The sequence below is a fragment of the Tursiops truncatus genome, chromosome 20 (assembly GCF_011762595.2).
Source record: "Tursiops truncatus isolate mTurTru1 chromosome 20, mTurTru1.mat.Y, whole genome shotgun sequence".
Taxonomy (NCBI): Eukaryota; Metazoa; Chordata; class Mammalia; order Artiodactyla; family Delphinidae; genus Tursiops; species Tursiops truncatus.
In genome coordinates this window covers 9,020,763-9,044,773 of record NC_047053.1, presented here as the reverse complement: position 1 = coordinate 9,044,773, position 24,011 = coordinate 9,020,763, and the positions used below count along the sequence as shown (strand labels likewise).

The 24,011-nt window shown below is 56.0% G+C and overlaps 4 protein-coding genes across 13 annotated transcripts; all 4 read right to left on the bottom strand.

The window, feature by feature from the left end:
- Positions 1-53: 53 nt before the first annotated feature.
- DVL2 (dishevelled segment polarity protein 2) lies at positions 54-8,144 on the bottom strand. 8 transcript variants are annotated; one of them, XM_073798505.1, is made up of 15 exons: positions 7,701-8,144; positions 5,465-5,534; positions 4,869-5,014; positions 4,629-4,738; positions 4,369-4,504; positions 4,172-4,285; positions 3,952-4,007; positions 3,707-3,846; positions 3,544-3,620; positions 2,735-2,847; positions 2,419-2,547; positions 2,198-2,329; positions 1,893-2,072; positions 1,236-1,454; positions 54-768 (listed from the first exon to the last, which is right to left on the bottom strand). In XM_073798505.1, exons 1-15 carry the CDS (start codon positions 7,892-7,894, stop codon positions 641-643), a joined length of 1,944 nt encoding a protein of 647 aa, XP_073654606.1. In that variant the 5' UTR covers positions 7,895-8,144; the 3' UTR covers positions 54-640. The 8 variants fall into 8 exon arrangements, with proteins under 8 accessions (XP_073654606.1, XP_019782348.1, XP_073654603.1 ...); XM_019926789.3 differs by having other exon boundaries at positions 54-1,089; positions 7,701-8,143; XM_073798502.1 differs by having other exon boundaries at positions 54-1,089; positions 4,641-4,738; positions 7,701-8,143.
- A 510-nt stretch (positions 8,145-8,654) lies between these two features.
- PHF23 (PHD finger protein 23) lies at positions 8,655-13,059 on the bottom strand. 2 transcript variants are annotated; one of them, XM_033847711.2, is made up of 5 exons: positions 12,823-13,059; positions 11,201-11,232; positions 10,951-11,043; positions 9,571-10,408; positions 8,655-9,466 (listed from the first exon to the last, which is right to left on the bottom strand). In XM_033847711.2, exons 1-5 carry the CDS (start codon positions 12,854-12,856, stop codon positions 9,252-9,254), a joined length of 1,212 nt encoding a protein of 403 aa, XP_033703602.1. In that variant the 5' UTR covers positions 12,857-13,059; the 3' UTR covers positions 8,655-9,251. The 2 variants fall into 2 exon arrangements, with proteins under 2 accessions (XP_033703602.1, XP_033703603.1); XM_033847712.1 differs by lacking the exon at positions 12,823-13,059 and adding an exon at positions 11,794-11,812.
- Positions 13,060-13,951: 892 nt separating this feature from the next.
- GABARAP (GABA type A receptor-associated protein) lies at positions 13,952-16,358 on the bottom strand. The gene is made up of 4 exons (XM_004326091.4): positions 15,776-16,358; positions 15,151-15,229; positions 14,895-15,013; positions 13,952-14,449 (listed from the first exon to the last, which is right to left on the bottom strand). Exons 1-4 carry the CDS (start codon positions 15,863-15,865, stop codon positions 14,384-14,386), a joined length of 354 nt encoding a protein of 117 aa, XP_004326139.1. The 5' UTR covers positions 15,866-16,358; the 3' UTR covers positions 13,952-14,383.
- Positions 16,359-17,066: 708 nt separating this feature from the next.
- On the bottom strand, positions 17,067-23,852 carry CTDNEP1 (CTD nuclear envelope phosphatase 1). 2 transcript variants are annotated; one of them, XM_033847713.2, is made up of 8 exons: positions 22,775-23,852; positions 20,085-20,151; positions 19,872-19,990; positions 19,600-19,671; positions 18,851-18,967; positions 18,496-18,622; positions 18,007-18,091; positions 17,067-17,712 (listed from the first exon to the last, which is right to left on the bottom strand). In XM_033847713.2, exons 1-8 carry the CDS (start codon positions 22,874-22,876, stop codon positions 17,652-17,654), a joined length of 750 nt encoding a protein of 249 aa, XP_033703604.1. In that variant the 5' UTR covers positions 22,877-23,852; the 3' UTR covers positions 17,067-17,651. The 2 variants fall into 2 exon arrangements, with proteins under 2 accessions (XP_033703604.1, XP_033703605.1); XM_033847714.2 differs by having other exon boundaries at positions 18,511-18,622; positions 22,775-23,836.
- Positions 23,853-24,011: the final 159 nt, after the last annotated feature.

Here is a 24,011-nt window from a genome sequence, read left to right as displayed (position 1 = left end):
TCCTTTCCCTTGCTGCCTGCCTCCCTCCCAAAGAAAGGAGCCAGAGGCACGGGGAGTTTGCCCCTATTGCTTTATTTGGTGTTTTATACAAGTGACTAAAATAAATAGAGTAACAAAAGCAGCTACACAGCCCCCAAATACCCCAGCTTTCTTTGACTGCTGTCTAGGGGAACCAACCCCCTTCCACTTGCCAGGGTACCACCGACTGACCACCCTCCCACCCTGTGCAGGACAGAGCTGACTGGGCAAATGGAGTAGGAGATCACATTTTGGGGTTAGAAGAAGGGGCCCAGGAGACAGGGATTCTTCATACAAAAGAGAAAACGTCTAGTAAAAAAATAGTCCCAAAAATGTAAAAAAAGTCTATTTTAACCCCCCAAAAAGGCTTATAAAAAACAATAAAGCTAAAAATAACCAAAGGTCCCTTGTTGACCCCTGAGGGAAGGGGGAGGAACCAGGCACTGCTGGAAAGAGTCACAGTGGCAACAACCTCACAGCAGGCAGCAGCCCACAGGACAGGCTGAGTCCAGGCACCAGAGGAGTAATGAGCACGTGACTGACAAGACACCCAATCACAGGACAGGAGCACCAAGCACTGACAGGCCAAGGTTGGAGATCCAACATGGCCCCACCACGCGCTCTACATAACATCCACAAAGAACTCACTGGGGTTGCCCATGGCCATGTGGAAGCTTTGGCGGCTGGCCGTCAGCTCTGGGGGCACGGAGCCCAGGTCTCTGACTGGAGGGGCCCCTGGAGGCTGCACTGCTGGAGGGACAGGGGGCGGGGGAGGGGGCATCATGACCACCATCATGGGGTTATACGGGAGGGCCATGCCAGGAGGCGGGCCATAGGGATGGAGCCCTGGGTGGGCTCGGAGATTGGGAGCACCTCCTGATGAGCCCCTGGATGGGGGAGGGCCCCCATCACCAGTCCCACCAGGTTCCCCACCCCGCCGAAGGCTGCCGCCCCGGCTGGAAGGCTCAGACTCACTGCCGCTGCCAGACTTGGACTCAGGGGCCCGCTCCTCAGGCCTCCCTGTGCGCCCCACCCCCCCATCGCTTCGTGTCGACCCACTGCTCCGGCTCCCTGTGGGGGGAGAGGGGATGGGAGCAACTGAGCCCCAGCCCAGGGTCCCTTGGCCTCCCCAGTCCCCGCTCCAGCCTCTGCTCCCTGGCTTCACCTTGGTGCCCACGTCCAGGCCCCAGCTGTACGGGGATCTGGCGGTGACTTACCCTCACTGTGCTGGCTGCTGGCACTGCCTCCGCCGTAGGTGTAGGACGAGAGCTCGTGGTAGGGTGGGGGCTGGGGACTGTATGGGTGCGGGGCTGGGTACTGGTAGGAGAAGGTGGGCAGCAGGGGCCAGGGCGTGGCCCCGGGCAAGGGAGCCAAGGTGTCCTGGTCCGAAGCGCCACTGGAGCCATCGTTGTCATTCAGAGACAGGTTGACTAGGTCTGGAAACCAAGAGAAAGACCCAGGATCACTGCTTTAAGAAGCCAGCACCCCAAGACATCGAATGAAGAGGAACTGGGAACCGTTTCCCCACAACCATCCATGATGGGGGTTAAAACGAAGGCCTCGGACAGGAAATGTCCCACCGGCCACAGCCATCAGGGCAGGAACTCGGCCAGGGCCACCACTAGTCCCACGTGCTTCTATGTGACTCAGGAAAAGCCGCCCTCCCCACCAGCAGACACAACCCTGCACGTGACGCACAGCTCGTCCGGCAGAACACCGGGGGACGTCAGCCCCCACGCGTGTCACCAGCCAGTGCAAGGCCCAGCGCAGGACGCACGCTGCTCAGCGTCCACGGTGGCCCTTAGGCCTGGGGTTGGAGAGGCAGGACGAGGCGGCCAGATCCGCTCTCCCTGGGCTGGGACAGGGGCACTCACAACTCTCACAGCCGCCACTGAGGTCTCCAAAGACATAATAGCACTGCTCAGAGAAGGTGATCTTGTTCACAGTGTGCCGGATGAGGCCCGCCTTGAGCAGCCCGCTGGCATACTTTCGGGCCTCCCGCCGCTCAGGAAAGCCCTCCACGTGATGGTAGAGCCAGTCAACCACGTCCGAGCCTGGATCGCCCAGGGCAAAGAAAGGCCTCAGGTTCTCCTCCCCAGCTCCTGCCTCACCCCTGCCTGGACCACTCCCAGCTGTGGCCTCCTCCTCCCCACACCACCTGCCCAGAGCCCAGCCGTACCCAGAAAGGCGTTAGGGATGGTGATCTTGAGCCACATGCGGTCCCGAACTTCCAGTCCAGACTCTGGAGCTGCCATGGCCTTGGTCACAGATGCCATGTCTGTATGGATGGAGAGGCCCCGGCCCTCACAGCCTGACAAAGGAGAAACAGAGGAGCGGTGGATTCACACCACACTGGGTAGTCTTCCAGGGATGCTGGATGAGGTGGGCCTGGGGGCTCACCATCCGGAAGAGAGGACCCAGATGTGATGGTGCTCATGGACGAAGAACCTGGATAGGCTGGGAAGGTGCCAGTCAGCGCAGCAGAGTGTGAGACCCAGGCAGCAGGGTCAATCGGCTGGATGGGCTCATCTGGGAGAGCGAAGGCCACCAAGATGGTCACTTCCCAGTCCCAGAGAGCCAGCCCTGTCCCTCCCCAAATCAGACTCCTGTCCCAGCCCCACCTTGACCCTCACCCACCCACTCCCTGTAGCCTGGAGGCCAAGGGTATCCACACCCGCCCTGTCCTCCCAGCTACAGGTCCCTGAGCATCACTCACTTCGGGGGAGAGTGAAATAGGCCTGGGGAGAGGGATCCCAGCACTTGGCTACAGTCAGCACGATGGGGCTGTGAGGAAGAGGAGGCCAGTCAGGCTGGGGTGAGGGGAGAGGCCTGAGGAGTGGGGAAGCCTGGAATGAGAATAGGTGAGGAACAAAAAAAGGAAAAGAAAAAAGGAGCACAGACATGGCTGGGCCAGAGAAGGTAATGGTGGAAGGCTCCACAATGCGGGTGACTCACCAACACGGGTAACTCTTAAAAACACACTGCTGAGTAATTCAAGTGAGTACACGCTGCATGGTCCCATTCAGAGCAAGTCCGAAAACAGGTAAAACTAAACTGTGTTGTTCAAAAACACGTGTATGGCCGGTGAAACAACGACCAAGCAAACCATCGTGGCGATGACCAAAGCATCAGGAGAGTGGTTACCTCTGGGGGAGTGAGGAGGGAGGGAGTGGGAAGGGACACCGTGAGGGGCTCTCCCCAGGTCAGAAAGCTTCTAGGTCATGATCTAGGCGGTGGCGACGCAAACACCCACTCACTCCAGACTCACTTGTTACGCGTTCTTGCTCTATGTATTTTTTTTGGGCAGCGCCGTGCGGTATGTGGGATCTTAGTTCCCTGACCAAGGACCGAACCCTCGCTCCCTGCAGTGGAAGCGCGGAGTCCCAACCACTGGACCGCCAGGGAAGTCCCATATTACGTACTTTCTGATGAGCGTTATGTTTTACCACTTTTTAAAATAATAAAACGAAAGGTGAAAAGGCAACGAAAGAGAACCAAGGACCTGGGACCAGCTCGAAGGCTCACCCCGGCTTGTGCACGATGTCCCTCAGCACCCGCACCGCATCATCGTTGCTCATGTTCTCAAAGTTCATGTCGTTCACCTGGCAGGAGGGGCGGTGGGTCAAAGGTGGGGGAGAGGGGCTGAGGGCCCCGGCCTGGGTCAGCGGGTGGCCCCGCCCCAGCTCACCTGCAAAAGCATGTCCCCGGGCTCAATGCGCCCATCAGCCGCCACAGCCCCACCCTTCATGATGGAGCCGATGTAGATGCCTCCATCTCCCCGCTCGTTGCTCTGACCCACGATGGAGATGCCCAGGAAGTTGTACTTCTCTGTGGAGGGAGGCCATGTGACGAGAGGAAGGCCCAGCCTCATGCCTCCCAGGGACCCTGGAGACCAGGTCCTCCCAGCCCCCAGGGCCCGGGCGCCCTCCATACCCATGTTGAGCGTGACTGTGATGATGTTGAGAGACATGGTGGAATCGGTGACGCTGCTGAAGGATGAGGCCTGTGGTGGGTAAAGGGGAAGGAGCCGGACTGCCTCCAACAAGCCGGGACAAGCCCCAGCATTCTCCCTGTCTGGGCCTTGTACCCCCGAAACCAAGGCCCGTGCCCCCAGCTCCCCCGAGGTCCAGCTGCCCCACAAGAAGCCCCTCACCCTCTCCAGGCGGGGTGGCCGCTGTTTCCTCCGCCGCCGGTGGCGCTTGAGGAGGCGGGAGGCGCTGCTCTGCTCCGTGGAGCTGCTGAACCTGCCGGGAGGTTGGGCGGGGAGCTGGCCGGGCGGTGGTCGCGGGGCCAAAGGAGAGGACGGGGTGGCGGTGGGGGGGCACCCCAGGGAGGCCTACGGAGCCCCACCTGCTCATGGTGTCCTCCTCGTCCGAGTCCCCCAGGCTGGTGCTCTCCAGCTCACTGGTCATGAGGGTGGAGGAGCTCTCGTACCCTGCCAGGTGGCGCTCCAGCCTCGAGGGGCCGCTGGGCCGGTGGCCCCCCGCTGAGGGAGAACAGGAACCTCAGGAACCAGGACTCGGGCTCCTCACCCTTGTCAGGGCTTTGGGTCGGAGCCGACCCCTCCCCAACTCCCAGTCTAGCCGGCCTCCAGGCCTGGCCCCCCTCACCGCCGCGCTCACTGCTGTCTCGCCTGCGAGGTCGCTCCCGCCTCAGAGACACCACTGACTCTGTTTCTGTCTCGGGCTCCAGATTTTCCCGGCTGCTAGACACGTTAGGGCTAGATGGGCAGAGAGGGTTTCCCACCTGCGTCAGTGGGACAAGGCTCCTAATCGTCGGCTTCCCCTCCCAAGGGGCTTGGATTCCCTCCTCACCTCCCTCCCCTGGACTCAAGAATCCCAAGGACTCACTGGAAGGATGGAGGCCTGGAGTCTCCAATGCCACTGGTCCTCTCTGGTGGCAGAGGGGGTACAGGTGGCGGTGGAGGCACCGGGTCTGTCCGAGGCTCGTGGGCTGGGGGGGCCATCTCAGGTTGGGGGTTATCTGATGACACTAACTAGAAGAATGCAAGTGATTTGAAAAGAACAACAAAAAAAAACGGCTCAATGAGGAATATGAGAGGCACATGAGATGAGAGTAAGAGGAAAGACTAGAAAAGGGGACGGCGCCTGAGAGAGCCCGCAGAAAAGCACAAAAAAAGCGGCAGCAAGCATTAGAGACTCCAGAAGGAGAAGGCTGAGGAGCTCCAGCTGGCTGGCTCTCCAAAAGGTAAGGAGGATGGGAGTTCCCTGGCAGTACAGCGGTTAGGACTCGGCGCTCTCACCGGCAGGCCCAGGTTCAATCCCTGTCGGGAAGGCCACACAGGGCATGGCCAAAAACAAACAAAGAAACAAACAGGTAAGGAGGCAAAGAGCCAGAGCTTCCGGCAACTGCGAGGGGGCGGGCACAGGCTGAGGCTTGGAGGAGTTTGGCAATGCCAGAGGGACTCTCCGGCAGGGCCCCTTACCCAGGATACCACCCTTCCGTTGAAGCAGGGAAGGCGAGCATTGTCATCTGAAATCTCTTCCTTCACCACCCTGCCGAGAGACAAGGTAAAGGTCAGTGAGACTGGACTGGCTTCCCCCATTCCCACCCGCATTCGAAGTTTCTCCCAATCTTCATCCAGCTCAAGGATGTGGCTTTTCTCCAACGTTGTCCGAGTCCCCTTCTCTGACGCTGTAACACTTACACCTAAGAAATCACCAAACTCAATTCCCTTTTCTTATTTCTCCTTCTCTCCCCAGCTCATCCTCAGGGGCTCAGCGCTGTTCCAGAGATTTCCTAGAGTCTGATTCAAACCTCTCAGTCCAATTTCAAAGGCTTCCCGTAAGGTTGCCCCAGCTGCCCCAAATATCTAACCTTAGGAGCTTGCAGGCAGCCTCCCTCCAACTTTCACCGTATTCCTCACACAACTTCCCCCAAAGGCTTTGGTCCTCATCTACATCTCTACTTTTATGCTTTCCTTAGTTTTCTCTAACTCACTTTCAGAGAGATGTCCAAATGTCTGTCTTCCCCTAGATAAAAATACCCATTAGACCAAAGAATAGTACTTCCTCACTAGACTGAGCTCCCAAGCAGAGGTGAAGCCCAGATCCCCATTCTCCTGTGCCTCACCTGGCACAAACTCTGCACTAAGCAATCTGCTCCTCCTGACAGACCCTAAAGCCCAGTCCTGGGGGTCACCTCTCCCATGGGTTCCTTCAACGGACCTTCTTTTCAATCACCAAGTGAAATCATCAATGCCTGTTTTGTTCAACACCATGTCCCTGGCCACAGACCAAAGTACCTGACACTTCGTAAGCATTAACAAATACCTGCTGGCTAAACTAATAAACGTATAAACTATGACACACTCTGCCCTGAACAGACTCTCACACACACTCACCCCCAAATTGGGATATCTGGTCGGATTAACCCTTTAGCCTAATATGGTTCTAAGAATGTGGATATATGTCAACTCAATCCCACCTATTATCAATGTGACAACACAACCCAGTCACTATCAATCTGTCTCAGCATAACGTTGTATTCTTCACAACATAATCCAGTCTCAGCATAGTCCAGCCTTCCAAGTGATTCTATCCTGTATTATCATAACCTAGTTTAAGAATTAGACTCAATGCTAATAAGGGCAATGACCACACACCAAGAACGTACCATGCACCTGTACTAAGCATTTTACTCTGGTTAACTCCATTTCACAGATGAAATCAAGGCACAAAAGTTGAATAAACTACCCCAGATTATAGTGCTGACAAATAGAACATTGAAATCCAAGGTAACCCCCAAGACAGTACCACCTTCCCAACGTCCAACAGTGTTTCTAGGTAAAGCCCAGTCTGTTCAGCTTTCCTATAACCCAGGCTATCCCAGCCTGATCCAGCCTCCCTTCAAGAGCTGAGACTGAGGACCAAGAGAGCACAGTCCCAAAGGCTATAAACACAAAAGGGCCTACTCTGCATTATTTAAAGTCCCGGTCTTGCCCAGACTGTCCCAAATTACCCCAGGGTAGCCCAATCTATTCTACCACGTGCAGCTGTCTACACCAATATAGACTAGAATATCCCAATACAGCTGACTGTACCAGCTGTATTGGTACAGACCCCGTCAGCCCCGTCTGCCCTTGTATTGAGTGTCCCAATAAAAACTAGGCCCCCAGAGAAACTAAGATCAATCAATAGAACCTGCTGGAGACCAGAATGGCATCCCAACAGAACACTCTGCGTTAGTACGGACTAGACTGTCCCCAAACTATCCTGTCTGCCTTAGTATAGGACAGAACATCCCAAGCCTGCCCAGTATAGCCCAATCTACATCAGCAGAGTCCACAATATCCCTACATAGCCTGTGTGCTACAGGACTACTCACAATGTAGTTACCAGCGGAGAGATCAATCTACCTCAGCACAGACCAGAACACCCAAAAATAAACCAGTGTGCCCCACTCTATTCCAGTATAGCCTAATCTTCTATAATCTGGTTTAGTATATCCCAGTCTGTCCTCCTACAGTTCCGCACGCCTCAATCTGTCTAAGCATAACCTTGTCCGTCCTGGGATAGCCAATCTACACGAGCATAGTAAAGATGTGCTCCACTATAGCCCAGAAAATCCCAGCATGTCCCAAAGCAGACCAGTGACCCTCAAAATTACCCAACCCACAAAAGCACAGCCCCCGTCGTTCCTAGTCTAGGCCTCGCGCTCACCCGAAATCCTGATCCATAGACTTGAAAAAGTACTTAGCGCCCGCGGGCCGCTGCAAGACGCTCTTGAAATCGCCGAGGGTGATGCGCTCGGCGGGGACGGGGATCTTCACCAGGTAGGGAGTCTCTTCTTCATCCAGGTGGTAAATCACCTTCGTCTCCCCGACACCACCGCCCCCAGCGCCGCTGCCCGCCATGGTCTCGCCCGCGCGCTCCCGGGCTCCGCCGCCCACCCAGCGGGGCTGATCGCCCCCGCCGCGCCTGCGCACTCCCACGAACCGACGCGCGAGCAACGCGACCGACCCAGCGTAAGAAAGGTGCAAAAGGGAAAAAGACAAGGCTCAGCGGGGTGACGGCGTGGGGGGGGGCGGTGGGGACGGGCCGTGGGGCGCGCCCCAAAGCCGCGGGCTCCGGCGCCGCAGCCGCCGCAGACGTCGCGAGGGCTCTCCAGCGCCCCGCCCACCTCTCCCCATGTCACGTGACTAGAACTAGCCCACCCCCGCTCTGCCCGTAACGCCCCACCACGTGACCCTCACTGGTCACGTGACTCTCAGCTCCGCCTAGCGCCCTCGTCACATTATTGCCACTTTCAGCAACGGTCTCCCAACCCTCTACGGCTCCGCCCCCAAGTGTGTCCCCACCCGCCTCCTCCAACTACCCCGGCTCGGCTGGCCTCTGCCCTCAGGGGGCACCCCGCTTTACCCCCTGAGGGAGAGAGCTTCAAGCAACTATATGATCCGCTGGAGCGTGCAAGTGGGAGGTGAGGGTGGGAATTGGGGGGCAGGTCCTTGACTGGGGGGGTGAGGTGGGGCAAAGCGAATCGAGGTCCTAGGGTTGGTGGATAAGGCGCAGCGCCAGGCCATTTTCAGCTTGGACTTTTAAGAGAGGTGAGTTTCAGCCCCACCTCCAGCCAGCTTTTCCAAAGCCTCCCTCCCAAGCAGGACAGTCAGTGAGGGCTATAAACACAAAAGAGCCCACTCTGCTTTATTTACAACACGAAGGCTGTCTGTACAAACAGCTGGCCAATATTATTAAAAACAAAAGAGGTGAGTGAGAACATCGTCACCTTTCTGTTTTCCTTCCTCCCTCGGCCAAGCTCTGGTTGGTACTCCACCTCTGAGCTGCCATACTCAAAAGGTGAAGTCCAAAATGAAAAATACAACCGGTGTAGAATAAATGGGGAGTGAGATAAAAGAAAAAATGAGGGAGGGGAGTGCTATATTTACACTAGAGTTTTATAGACAACCGTCCCACTCCATCCCAATTCCAACCCTGGCCCAGGAAGTGAGCGGTGGCAGGTCCAAGGGACAGAGCTTAAGTGTCTAGGGACCCAGACAGCTTCCCACCCCCAACTGCAATAGGTCCGAGTTCAAGTCCACAAGATGGGAAGGAAGGGTAGGATAGGAACATCACTCATTTCCAAACCAGCCTCCCTTGGGAATTTCTGCCTTGAAGTGGGACAACATCCCAGCTCCGGGGGACAGGCTGATGACCCTGAGGCTCAGTTCCCAAGTCATGTTGCCATTCGAAGTTCCAGCCTAGAGATGGCATATGTCAGGGCTCTCCAGATTTCGGAGGCCCCGCTAACCGCCGGGCCTCTGGCCGCAGTTCCTTGCATTTCTGGCAGTAAAAGAAATCAGGGACATTGGTCTTCTTAATCTTAGCACAGGAGAGGTGGATCCACGTTCCACACAGGCTGCACTCAATCATGGGCCGGCCTGCAAAGGGCTTTCGGCAGTAACACGTGATCAGATCCCATGAGTCATCACCTGGGGAAAAGAAGGTTTGTTTGGTGTTCTGCTGGAGCTCTTAGATCCACAATACCCCCAAACCCACCAACCCAGCTACCCCTGGGCAGCCCCAAACTTCTCACCTGATTCTACCATGATGTCCTCATCCATGACCCGCATCTCGCCTTCGCTGGAGCTGGCATCTCCATCTTGGCTTGTTTCAGTGCTGCCCACGTCCTTGCTTTCACTGTCAGTGGGAGGGACTCCTTCAGGGTGCACTGTGGCAGGGGGCCTAGGAGCCTCAGGAGGTGTTGGCAGCACAGGGGCTGGGGCTTCCCCTCCTACCACTGCTGCCATCTCTTCCTCCTCCTCTTCTTCCTCTTCTTCCTCCTCCTCTTCAGAGTCTGTATCGCTGGGGGGTGCCCGGGGAGGCCCAGGAGGTGGGAGTCTATCCCCCCGCTCTGCCTTTTTCAACTTCCGCTTCTTGCTCTTCTTGATTCGAGACCTCTTTTCCCCATCCCCAGGGGCTGGCCGAGGCCTCCGAAGCACCCCAAAGCCTGTCCCCCCTCCTGGCCCCAACTTTCGGTTCTTTCGGTCCTTCTTTCGAGGAGGCTGGGAGAGATCCCCCTGGGAAAGGGGCACTGGGGTGAGAGCAGCAGGGGGCCGGGAGGCATGTGTCAGGGATGTGGGGGACAGTGGAGATGCCATTTTGGGCCCATCTAGATCAAAGAGAGAGTCCTTGAGTTTCATCTTCTCAAGCAGGGTGGCACTATCAGGGGCCTGCAGACGAGGGAAAGTGGACCTTGGGGGTCCTGGCTGGGTGGGACCTGCTTGAGCTGCCCTTCTCTTGGATGACTTTGCTTTCTTAACAAAGGTCTGGATGGTTCTGAGATCTGAGGGGGCTGAGTCCCAGCCATCGCTGTCTGCCGCACTCTCACCTCGCAATGGAGAGCTGGAGCCGGAGGCTGGCCAGTCATTTTCCTTAAAGGGGAGAAGAGACCAGGATCAGCAAGGGGCCCAGGGTCATCTCAGCCCCTATACACACCCAACTTAAAAGACCAAAATATCTGGCCAAAACCACTAAATCTTACTGTATTCAGAAAACTTATCCCCATCCCAATTCCCATCAGCATCTCCTCTTGAACACTTCCATGTTACCCCTGACCTCAAATTCTAACCATCTCCCCAATGCCCACTGCCTTCACAACACAGCATCCCCCAGACCAGAGCCATTTTTCTCTAGCTCTTTCTGAACAGCCTCATTTGTTACCATTTTCAGTTCCTAAAGTTTTTATTCAAAAGCACCTTCCATTTAGAGCACCCCAAAACCATTCACTGCACTCAAACCACCTATTAGTCCCACCCCCACTCCAGATACTAGTTTTCCCACCAAAATTTCCATTTCCCTAGTCTTACATATAATTTCTAGGCTTTGCCTACAACGTAACACAGTCTCATAATCTCAAGAGCCCCTCTACAGCCCTAGGACACCACCCTCCAGTCAGTTGTCCTCCTGTCCCTACCTCCTTGCTAGGGGGGATATAACCAGCATAGGCCAAAACAAAACTGCAGAATTTGTTGAAATCCTCAATTGTTCTCCGTCGTTTCTCTGGTGGCTGAAAGGAAAAAAATATGTAGCACACAGAGTTTACGAGGGACATTCCCAAAAGCATAGTCCCTGGAGTGAGAAATCTGGAAAAAGTGGGAGAGGGAGAGAGAAGGAGCAGGAGATCCTGCAGTAATACTGGGCTGCAAAAGAATGGGAAACCTCACCTGAGTCTCTGGCTTAAGGGTCGGAGGTGGATCTGTGAAAGCAATAAAAGCTGAGTCAAGGCACTAGGAAAGAGTCGGTGTAAGACCCCACCTCTCAACCTCCGAGGTCCCAAGTGAACCCCCTCCTCTCCCAGGTCCCTCAGCCAGGCGAGCAGGCCCCCAGCGGTGCTGGACCCGCCGCTGCTCCCCCTTCCGCCCCGCGAGGGGCGGAGCCTGGGCGCGGCGCCCTCTCAAGCCTCGCTATAGCGCTCCCCTTCCCCCCACCGGAGGCTTGCCGCTCCGCCCCCCCCACCCCCAACTCACGGTTTCTCTAGACTCCGGGTTCCTCGGCTCTCTCGGCGCCCCACCCGCCATACCGCTCCCCGGACCGAGCCCGGGCTGCCGCCTGCCCCTGTCCTTCACACGCGTCCAGTGCCCGGAGTTCCCACCCCGCCGCGCTCTACCGCCCCGGGCCCTCCGCGACCGCACACGCCGCCCGCCGGCCCCCAGGGTCTAGGATGACCACGCCGAACCGCTCCCCGCCCTCCGGCCCCTTCTACTCGAGCACGAGGCCCGGCGCGCCCCTCACCCCCACCAAACACACACGGGCTCACACATCCAACGCCACTTCGCGGCCGGGACAGACCTGAGAGCTCTCACCCGGACGCGGCCCCACCTGCCCCCCCTTACCGCGCTCCCCACAATTTCGCCGTCCCCCCGCCCCCATCCGGGGCTTTGGCCCCTCCCCGTCTCGAGCTCCTCGGGCTCCCCGCCGGGCCCCGGGCCCAGTTCCGAGCTCTCTCCGGCCGCCGCCCCCCCCCCTGCCCCCGGGCTCGCCAGCAAGTCACTAGGCTACGGACCCCTAAACTCGAGCCCCCCCCAACCAGCTACTCTCTTCCTCCCCAGCAACCCCCGCTGCTGCCGCCGCTGCCCCCCTCACCCTCCGCAACTCCCAGGCTCTAACCCTCGCCGACCGACCAACCCCCCCCCTCCCCCCGGCGCAACTCGCCGGCCTTAAACCCCCACCCCGCCCCACCGCCCCCAAAACTAGCCAGCTCTCGTCGCTTCCCGGCTCCCTCTCCCCACAACCACCCCCCGCATAGGTCTCTCTATCGCAGACAATACCCAGACCCTCTCTTCTCCCCACAACTATCTGCCCACCCCTCCAACAATCACCGGGCTAGCTCCGGCGGCAACTACCGGGAGCTCCGGCACCACCGCCACAAACTCCCCCACCTCGGCGAACTACCGAGCTCCTCACTCAATCCTTTTCTACATCCTTCCTCCCCAACAACTCTCCGGCCCCCAAATTCCCCCGACCTCCCAGTTCTAGGGCCCCAACCTGCCGGAGGCCCTTTCGGCCCCTAACCCCCGAAGCTGTGGGTTTCCAGCTCCCGCTCCCCCATCCCACCCCACCCGCCCTACACACACACAGCGCCTGATCTCCAACTACCCCCAGCCCAGTCTCCCACTCCTCTTTCTCCAACGTCTCTCAACTCGTCACTCTCCCACCTCCAGGGGCAGGCCCCCGACCCCTTCCCCGCCCTCCCCCGCTGGGCTCCGGGGCTCGACCTCCAAGTTTGCCAATAGATTCCTCGCCCGCCCCCCGCCGGCTAAGCGCTCTGTACCGGTCGAGAGCTCACCTTCGGGACTGGGCTCCGCCATGGCTTCCAGCATCGCCCCCTCCCCTCCTCCCGGTCCGGCGCCCCCCTCCCCTGAGCCGGGGATCCCGGTGCCGCCTCCGGTGCTCGGTGCTCCTACTGCCTCGCTCCACGGAGGTGTCTGCTTCGACTCGGTTGTGACTCGAGTCCGCTAGCCGCTGCCGCCACCTCCCTCTACCACTGCCTCCCGCACTCCCGGACCGGGCCCCCTCCCCCCGCGCCGCCGGCCGCCTGCTCCCTCCTCCTTCTCTCCTCCCTCCCTCCTCCTCTCTCCCCCCTCCCTTCGCGGGCGCTAACGCGCAATGCATCAAGGGGATTATAGTCCGTCCGGGGGCAGCAAAAAGGACACTGCATAACCCTCCGGAACTTCAGTTCCCAGCAAGCCACGGATTGGCGCAGGCGCAGTAAACCGATCTCCTCCCCCGGGGAGTGGCGGGGAGATTGGGAGCAGAGGGGAGAGGGGAAGAGTGCGCTCAGGCTCCTGGGAAATGTAGGCTGGGCGGGGCCAAGAAAGAAGGGGACGAAGGGAAAGAAGGGATTAGAACTTTCGGCCACCATACTGCCTCATTCTGCGGCTTCTTTCTACCCACGGGGGACCGCCCCACTTCCGGCCAGACAGAGAAAAGGCTGCTGGGAGATGAAGTTCTCCCGGTGATAATGGCTCCCTCCTCCCCGTGTTCTCCCTCTCCTGGATTACACTCCACTGGATCCCTCGCGCCGGCACAAAGTCTGTCTAAGCGACATGCATCTGAGGACAGAGTCCTTTTACTAGCTCCCACACTCGAAAATCTCCTTCACCCAAAAGATTATGACAAACTTGGATGGTTTATCTAAAGCAGGTGCTTTCAAACTTCCACAGAAACCCACAGTAAAAAAAAATTTTTTTTTATAACCTCAGGACCCAATCCATACACACGTATATAAAACTGAACTTTCATGAAATGATACTCAGTATTCCATCCATCACAACAAAAGCACACTTTTTATGCACAAGGAAAAGCCCAACATAAAAACAAACCAAAATATACTACTATCCCTCCAACCTCCTCTTTCCCCACCACTGACGAGGGAGAACAAAAGGGGGAGGGGAGCAACACAAAGAAAACTCCAGTTCAGTTTGGTGGTTTTCTCTTTATTGATGTGCCTCCTACCTTCCCCCCACAATTTCAGTCCCTTCCATCTACCCCCAAAAAAGAAGGTGGTGAAAAGAAGGGATTGTTGGGGTTCTGAGCCCCTTGGGCAGTTAGAAAGGGAAAAGAAACCAAAACAATCACCAGATGTGACACAGATTGACAGTCAAGAAGTCTAAAGCAGAATGGGAAAGGTGGTAAAGGGGAAGAATGGAGAAAGAGTGGGTACTAAAGGCCATCTCCCACATTAACTCTTGTGTTTAAAGGGGCTGGAAGAGAGTCTCAAACATTAGGAAGTGCAGGTCCTGAAAAAGGGAGGTGGTGTTTGACCCTCAAGGAGGAGCAGGTCAAGGAAGGGGGGGCCACCTCTCTCTTTGTAGAATGGGACCCCCCCCACCTTAGGGACAGCAGCTTCACAGACCATAGACACTTTCGTCACTGTAGGCAATGTATAGAAAGAAGTCTTCTTCATGGTGTTCCTGGGGTGAAAGCAGAAAGTAACAGTGTTCAGGCAACTGGGCCTTAGTTACTTGAACCACCCACCACCGGGGCAGATTCTTCCAAAACCATTCTTTTTGACTCTCCCTCTCACTTGCTCCAGGCCCTAGATGTTGAACAGTATTATTCTAGCCAACAGTCTTGGGCAAAAAGACCTCAAACTGTTCTCTGCTGCCTTGGAACAGGGAGGGGCCTGGGGAGAGTCTGCATCACAACAGTTGCTCCAGCTCACTATTCTCTCTTCTTTCTACTCCCACGGCCCTGTCCAAATCCCCAACCCAGGACTATGTGGAAATTTTAAGAACAAATATAAAATTGAGAGCTAAGTAAGCCAGTTTGGTCCAAGAATTGCTGACTTAAAACTTTTTCCCTCTCAAGTGCTTCCAACTCCTCTCCAAAGCCTCCACTACTTCCCAGGCACCATACCTGGTATAGCTGACCCATCGTGGCACTGGTGGGTGGAATGACATTGTTGACAAAGAAAAACAAGGCATCCTCAGCTCGGAGATGAATTCGCTTCCGGATCAAGAAGTAGAACTGACCAACTGCCAAAGATACAAGGCCTGATAAAGTCAGAGATCACAAATGCCCTCAAAAGAACACCTTCTATGTGGAGCCTCCTCCCACAGAGACTGCGCTCCCACCCCCAGGAAGCAAACCCGGTATTGGGTCAGATTCCCACCTGTAAGATCAGAAGGCACCAGATATTTCTTTTTGTCCAGGTCTCCTATCCGAGCTTTGGGAGCCTTTTCTACTATCACCTGTTAAAGAGAAGGTTAAAATTAGGAGACATTAGGTATATAGCCCGACAGCTCCACCTGTCAAGAACTCAAACAACAACATTCCTAGCACCCACACCTACCCCAGACTCATTTCTCTTTGTCTCTGAACACGCGGCGCAGCCCTGAGTAGGGATTCTGACCCCACTGACTCAAATTCACCTAAACATCCAGGATCCCTAAACAGGGCGTCATAACAAACCGTTATTTTAATCATAAGGGGATGACCTGTCTGGGCCGACTACAGCTTCAATTTCAAAAACCCCATGTGAAGCTCAGACTGTCAAACGCCCCACAGCTTCCCACATGAATCTCAAGGTCTGTCTCTCGCGTCTACAGTCTCTCACCCCCAGCTCTACCGCTACCCCACTCCTTTCACCTCCGGTCCCAGGGACAGCAGTTTCGGTCTCGTTCCCAACCCCGCCACAGCCGGCAGCCTGAGGCCCGCGCTGCGGGTCCCGGACTCAAGCCCGGGCTGTGGCGTCAGCGCCAGCGCCCCGCGCCCTCGGCCCTGGCTACTGTCCTCACCGGGACCCGGTCCGGGTATTTCTTTCGGATCTTCTCGCCCTCAGAGCGGCGCTTCTCGAACGGATGCTCCTCTTTATACACGAACTTCATCCTCCCGGGAACCGGGCTGGACCGGGCTGGGCTGAGGGAACCCGGGGGGGGCCGGGATGGGGGGCGGTGGCGACGGCGGCGACGCGCGGGCGGATTCGGCGGAGCGATCCCGGGACTTGGGCCACTTCCCTATTCACCAACCCCGCCCCCGACCAGCAGGAGCCTCCCCGCCTGCTATGTTACGCCGCTAGCGCAACGGCCCTAACGCCACTAGCGTAGCACCACCTACTGACCGCCACCCCCACGCCGTCAGTGCAATAGCTTTGGAATCAACTTGGAGGCTACGCAGGCGGCGTAGGAAAGACTGTTGGCTTTTGCTATCGTCGAAAATAACTGGAAACCCATTTTCCGAGTTCCCCCCAGGAAGATAATGATGAAAATGGCTGGAAGATGGTAACCGTAATTTGAGACTTGGCTCTCCAAAAGTTCTTTTCGGAAATAACGTACAGGAAAAAGAGCAGATAATTACAAGGAGAGCTATTCACGAAACGTGTTGGTACGTTGAAGGCGGCCGTTGACACCAAAACAAAGTAGTACCCAAGCGGAGGAAGTGGTCTCCGGAAATAGAGGGCAAAAACGAAACGTATGTTTGGAGAGACGCACGGAACGCTTAGGTTCCAGGGGTGAGTGGACCAATAGGGACTAGAGAGGAGGTCCGAAAAGTAAGGACTACGTCAGCGCGGAAGAATACTGCACTGTCTGTACCCGAGAATCATGTGATCTCGGAGAAGGGCGGGGCGTCACGTGGCGGGTGCGAGGAAGTAGAGCCGGCTTAGGCTTCGGGGAGGAAAGCGCTGGGGAGGTGGAGCCCCGGTGCTCGGCCTGCCCGGCGGTGGCGTGGAGCACCCTCCCTCCTCCCGCCCCACGCCGCTCAGGGGCAGCGTCTGCTTAGCTTGTTCACGTCAACCCCCTAGACGAAATGCTGGCTTTGCCGGCGCCCAGGTCTGTCCTTTCGTATTTCTCCGTCCTACCGCACTGAAGCTCACGTTCCCTCAGGACACACAGTTGTCCTTTCACTCCCCGACAAGGGCGCCCATCCTGTCACTAAGTCCCTTCCCACCAGGGAAAGCTAACACCACCATTCCCCCTACCCCTCGGGTCTACAGCACCCTCTTTTCCTTCTGCCTAGGGGACAGGGTGGGTGTGAACACAGACCCCTCCCTTCATTTCCCAAAACCCCAGAGAAGGACCTAGGGCAGCCTTGGTTTTAAAGTTATAATGCATGGTTTAAAAGAGAGAAAAGAAAAAAAAAGAGAGAAAGCTGGTTACAGGTCTGAGGGAATCTAGGAAGAAGGGAAAATAGAAAGGGAGGGGACAAGTTTGGGGAAAATCCAGTGGCCCAAAATCCCAGTTTCCCACCCACAACCCAGCCCTTGGAGTGAAGAATTAGATCAGTTTTGTACAAGAGTTTTTAAAAAAACAAATCACAACAAAGCTGGCTTGGCTTCTCTTTGAGCCTCCCGGATTACCGAATGTCTGTCTCCCACTCTGGCCAGTCCTGTCTCTCCACCAGACACTGTTGCGGCTCTCCTAGGCCTCCGCTTATATCCCAGTCTGGGGTTTCCAGGGAGTGCGAACACGAAGTTAAGAGTGAGGCTGCTTGAGAATCTGGCCCTTGTGTCCATCCAGACTCCATATGGAGTGCAGGGCTCCCAGGGCAGAGAGGGGTGGGAGGGGCAGACCCTGCCCAGGCAGTCCTCACCAGTGGACAGGGCACCAGACGGCATCCCGAGGGCTCACCCTCCCTTTCCCCCCCACCCCAACTCAGGTGGAGGGGGAGCAGCTGTCACCAGAGCCTATGTTGGTGAAGGTTTCGGCTCAGCACAGAACGAACATCAGCGGTGAACCTGGGACAACAATAACTTGCATTGGTAGAGTCCTTATGTTGATATCCTCACACTAGTGTAAGGCAGCCTCACGGAAGACGTGGGGTGGAAAGGATCACCGTTTTCACATGAGACAGGTTCAGTTTGCCCAAAACCCAAAGGCTAAAAGTGATGAGTTTTAAAAAGACCTTGTTCAAAAGTAATATTCTTAAGGGAAAAGAGATAAGTAAAGTAAAACAGGACAAACTTTTATTCCTTCTTGGGATCCCCCACCCGCTTCTCTCCTCAGAAATCTAAGTGTCTAGCTTCCCTTACCTGAGGGCATCCAGCATTGGAAGCAGGTTGAGAAGGGCGGTATCGCTGGGGTCACTGAACCAGGATTTGATGGGGATGGCATTGTCTAGAGTGGGTGAAAAGGCACATGAGAAGAAACAAAGGATTCAAGAGAGATAGGGTGTTTTTCCTTTTATTTGGGGGTGGGTTTCATTACTTTAAAATATATATCCCCCCCGCAAACTGAATGACCTAAGTAAAACCTCCTTGATTTATTCTTCAAAATAAAATAAAATTTTAATCACCGTATTTCATACTAGGGCGAGGCTTCTAGTCAAACTTACTGCCTTGTGTGTACCTGAAGCAATTTGATATGAGAAATCTGATTTATGAAATGGATATGGCGGGGCGGGGAACATCTCATTTAAAAGAGAAACAACTTGCATCCTGACCTACTGTAAACCAGGGAATCCCAGCTCCATGCATTCAAAATACCTACTCAGAACCACTTCCTAGTCCTGCCAGACTCACCACCGTCCCCTGTACCTGGATGGCTCCTGTAAGCCCCTGGGGAGTTATCCAGGATCACAATGCTGGAGAGGTCACTGTGGACCACAGAGAGGTCCTTGATGTAGCTGCCCAATTCCAAAGTGCAGTGCTGGAAGGCAGGGTGAGCTGGTCATCAAAAGGAGACTCGCCCTCTGTGATTGCTCCCCCAATCCCAACAATGCCCACAGGCAGCCAGTTCTCACAAAAGGGATTATACAGTATGCCTCCCCCACACCCTCAGAAGGTTCCATTCCAGGGCAGTTGCCTTAAACTCAGGTCCCTCCCTGATGGCCTGCCTCCCAAGCCTCACTCTTAGACCTGGACGCTAGCCCCTTACCTGTCTGTAGTATCTCCTCTTGAGAATGCTTCTGCTATTATCCAGTTTATCTGCCACAGCAGAGCCGTAAATTTCCATGCTTGCTGTGAACACCACCAGCTCGTACCACTGGCTCACCTGAAAGAGATTGGAGGAGAGGAAGGTGTCAGAAGAGATGATCATTCAGACATATAGATCCCTTTTACTAAGACTCTAGCAGAGTCCTTCAGGACTTCCAACAACACTGAATGTCTCTGAGGACACAAAATTCTGAAACTGTCCTCAAACTCAAGAGTCTTAGGCACCATACACCCTTAAGATTCACAGATGCAAGAACAAAAGAGTGGGAAGGGGCTTCCCTGGTGGCGCAGTGGTTGAGAGTCCGCCTGCTGATGCAGGGGACGCGGGTTCGTGCCCCGGTCCGGGAGGATCCCACATGCCGCGGAGCGGCTGGGCCCGTGAGCCATGGCCGCTGGGCCTGCGCGTCCGGAGCCTGTGCTCCGCAACAAGAGAGGCCGCAGCAGTGAGAGGCCCGCGTACCGCAAAAAAAAAAAAAGAGCGGGAAGGCTGTGGAAGAATAGAATTGCATCAGCAAAACAAATGAACCCAAACTATCGAAAGCCATTCTCTGAGCATCCTACAACCTCCCCTCTCCAAAACTGCCCTTACCCATTTCTCCTGATCCCTTACTTCCTCCAAATCCTCTAAATTCCCTGAGCCCTAAAACCACTGCTTCATCACAGAGCTGCCTTCAGCTTCTGCAAACTCACCACTTCCAAGAAGAAATCCACATGAGGCCTCTTATGTACAAAAAACCGGACGGGATGTTTGTCTATTACCACCTGTAGAGGAACACAGCAGGGCTGGGAGAAGTCCTGAGCACCACAACACAGGCCTAAAGGATACCCCCCACCCTCCCACTGCCTGCTTCCCTCCTTCAGGCTGCCAGAGGACACAGCCAGGGATGAGATGCTCTGGGACTGGCAAAGAATTGAGCAGAATAACAGACGTAACCATTCCATCACTTCCCAGCCCCACACACCTTGAGAATGAAGTCAGGAGGCGTTCCAGGCCGGACTGTAGGCCTCAGGACCCCATCGTGATGGGAGTGAATAAGTGTCTCATCCAGATCCAGCACCAGGATCTTCCTCTTCACCTGGCCTGAACCACAACGGGAAGGGGTAACACCAACCAACCTCCAGCCAAGACCTTGAACCCTACCTCAGCTAGGGTTCCTCCCAGTCAGCATACTCACTTAGCCGATTCCGGGACACAGGAGATAAGGGAAGGATGTCATATCGAACAGTTTGGTACTGAATTACCTAGGAATAGCAAGAGAGAGGTTTAGAACCCTTGACAAGGAAATCTTCCCCACTAGTAATCGGAAGCACTTGTTGAACATTTACCATACACTGGGCATAGTGTAATTTAGGGTTGTTTCTTTAATCCTCAAAACAACCCTAATAATAACAATATCATCTACATCTTAAGGACAAAGAAACCAAGGCTTGGAGAAGTTAAATACTTTGCCTAACACCCCACAGCTAGGAATTGTCTTATGTAGCAGTTTGCCCCTCCAGTTAGAATGAAAGCAAGGATTTTGTCACAATCGTGGCTGTATTCCTAGAACACTATAGCAGGGGTGGTCACTTACATTAGAATCAATGAAATGGTGGAGGCAGGATTGTACCTGTGCAGTCTGATCCAAGAACGTGCCCTCTTAACCATGATGTTATCCTGCTACATGGAACAAAGAAATGCGTGGCCCTCCCCACCTCCACCTCAAGAATTCTCTGTGACACCTCTCATCACCTCCTGTTGGGAGCTGAGGGCCTCAGATTCCTTAGTGGACAGGGCGTAGGAGTCAGGAGGGGAGGTCCTTGGGTCACTATGGGGAATAGAGAATGAGGGAATCCAGGGGTTGTCAGGTCAGCTAAGTTCCTCTGGCTGGGGGCCACCAGGCCTATTTTAACCAGCCACCTGTCCATTTCTGTCTCTACTAGCCAAGTCACAAGTTGTAGAGAACCTCAGCCCTCTGAACAGCCTCCTTATCCTGGTACCCAGGGCAAGGCAGAGAACACTGGAAAGCCCCACTCACCAGGCAGACCGATAAGAGTATCAAGAAGGCCAGAGTGAAGTAAGGGCTGTGAGTGGGAGGTGAGGAAGGGACAAGGACATCACCATCTCGGCCTTCCAGCTTCTCCAAGCCTTCTCTAGAGGCTCCTGTTTCCAGCACTCAAATCTCTCCCATGCAAAGCTTGGCAATTCCCTCCTCTGCTTTTTTCTTCTAAGCACAGTCCGTCCCTAGGCCCCAAGCCTCACGAACCAGGCTCTCCACGTGCAAACCAAAGGGCTCTCTCCCCCTAATCCCAAGGCATGTGCCCTTCTTTTCTCTCGGGGCTGCGATGAGGGCTGCAACAGCTCGGGTGTCCTGCCCTGCTATCTCGGGTTGCACATGCGGGGCATGTAGGGAATGCTCTAAGCATCTGCCAGAAAGGGGGTGGGGGGAGAAACCAGATTGGAAAGGAAGGAAGGGAAGACAAAAGGCTGTGGGGTCAGTGCTGCCCAGAGGAGAGCAATTTTGCAAGGAACCAGTCTCTGCATGGGCTGGAGCCCATCTCTGCACCCAGAACAGAAAACTGCTATGTTAGGGGAAGAAGGGGAGATGCTCGGAGCAAGGCCAGGAAGAGAGGACAGCAGCTAACACGTAAGGAAAATCCCAGGAGCTAGTCCCCCAAACATCTCCGTATCTCTGACCCGATTCTTCTTGGCTCCTAACCCTTATCTCAGGGAAACAGCCCTGCCCACAACCATGACCACCCTGAAACAATCCTCACCCTAAACCCTAAATCAGGAAGTGGAAGGAGTGGAGTAGTAAAGGAGACACTGAATCCAAGGCCATTCCCCAAATCAGTAAGTCAACCACCACTACCACTCGGGGCTTTCTGGAAGTTCCTTGACCTAGGCAGCCCCTACCTGGTTTTATTCCTTCATGTTTTATTGAGGTATGCCAGAGTACAGACTGGAGACCCTCTGCACCCCAGCTCACTGAATCCTCCCCAGACTCCTTCAGAGGATTCTCCCCCGTGATGGTGAGAACACAGAGCACATTAAATGATGTTAGCCTAAGGAGGTTTGACCTTGGAGAAAAGCTATGGGGGAGGAAACCCAGAGATACACTCCCCACAGTATCCCTCACAATGCTGGGGTCTCCTGGAGAAACAATCTGAGAAGCGTGCCCTCAGATTCAAACCTTAAACTGACAAGCACCGTCTTCTGATAGGGACACCCAAACTTTAATGTGCTCCCTTCCAAAGATGCCAATGATAAATGCATCTTTTTTAATCTCAAAGTCTTAATAAACCCAAATATTCACACTCACACTATGAAATGAGTTTTCAGGACCTTTTTGGAAGAGTTCCCTTAATTTGAACTGCAGGGGTTTCTCCTTCACACCCAGGGCTTTTCCCACATTCCCATCCTTGTTGGTGACATACGCCCCCCACCCACCCCCACCCCTGGCACATGAGCCTGTCTCTCCCTTGTTATGAGACCAAACACACACGGAGGTTCCAAATAATAGGAGGGTCTTTCACAAGCCCACATCAACAGACCTGCTGCCATCAAACAGGTGTTCCCCGCCCCTCGGCTTCTTTAGCAACAACTCTAGCTTTCTTAAAGAGCACCCCACCCATCACCCTAGCCCCCAAGAGTTGCCAAATCCTTTTCCCATCTAGCCCCTCTCCACCATCTCGGTTCTACTACAAGGGTCTTCCTCTTCCCCGTCCCACCCCATGCCCAGCGACGGGTGCTCTAATTCTCTAGCGATAAAAGCTGCCGCCGGGGCTCAGTCTCTAGGCCCAAACAGAGGCCCGAGACTTTCCAAAAACCCTCGAGCACCGCTGACAGAGGTCCCCACCACCACCAGCGCCCACCCAGGCTCACCGTGCGGATCTGCCTCCGCAAAAGGTAAATGAAGAAGCTCCAGAGCTTGGCGGCGAAGGCCACGAACGTGCGCAGCCCCAGCAGACACTGCGTCCGCATCATCCCGATGACCCCGGCACCGCCGGCCCCGGGGCCCCCGCGGCCCAGCTCCGCCAGCCCCCCGGGGGCAGCCCCCCGCCACCGGGAGGGGGAACGGGGGCCCCGAGTGGCAGGAGAGGCTGCAGAGAGGGGCACGGAGCGGGCGGCTCAGAAAGCCACCCACGACGAGGGGAAAGCCCAGCGGAACGGGGAGCTGGGGGACAGGCGTGGGCAGCCCGCGGGGGCCCACATGGGCGGGGAGTGGCACCGACGAATTCGCGGAGGTTGCGGGCCGAGACAGGTCGGGCTACGATGGGGTCCTCCGAGACCAGGAGGGAAGGGGATGGAGAATTGGGGGAGGGGGCTGTGGGGGAGGGGGCTAGGGAGAAGGGAGGGAGGGAGAAGGAAGGGGGAGGGGAAGGGGAAAGCGGAGGGTGGCCCGCTGCGCAGGCGCGCTAGGGGGCTGCCCGCGGGAAAGGGGCGGGCGGGGGCAGCGGCGGGCGCAGGGCCGCGGTGGCGGCGAACGGACCGGCTGAGCCAAGGAGTCGGGAAGGAGGGGAGGGGGAGCCGAAGGGCGCGGATGGCTGGACTGGAGCGGCCTCCCCCTCCCCGAGGTCGGGGGTGCCTCAGCCGCTAGGAAGCGGGGTTGCAGCCTCTGCAGCTGGATTTCCCACTCTGACAGGCGCCATTTTACCGCCCAAAGGCCTCCCTCCTTCTTTCTTCCCCCCTCCTCTTCCCCTCTGACACTACTTCCGGTGGTGACGTGTATTCGCTTCACCGGGGCTGAAGTTCCCCCTACTCTGTCTTCGGGGGTGGGGATAAGGAAAGTGGAGCGTGCTCCGAACAAGGCCCCAGTATCGCGCATGCGCGGAGGGTGGTGCTGGGGCGGGGCCTAGGGCAAAGCAGGCCCGCCTCGAATTGCATGGGCGGGGCGGAGTGACGTCACTTGCGCCAGAGGCTCCGACAGTCGGGCGGGCTTGCGCGGCCACTTGCCCCTCCCACAGACAACTGCCCCAACGGCTCTTCCCGCCCTAGTCACGGTAAAAATGTAGAGAGGGGCGTCGTCCCTGCGTCTGTGCACCAGGGCTCAGGAGGGGTCGATCCGCGTGAGCCTTCCTGGGATAGTGAACTTAAGCACCACTCACGCCAGGTTACGCCA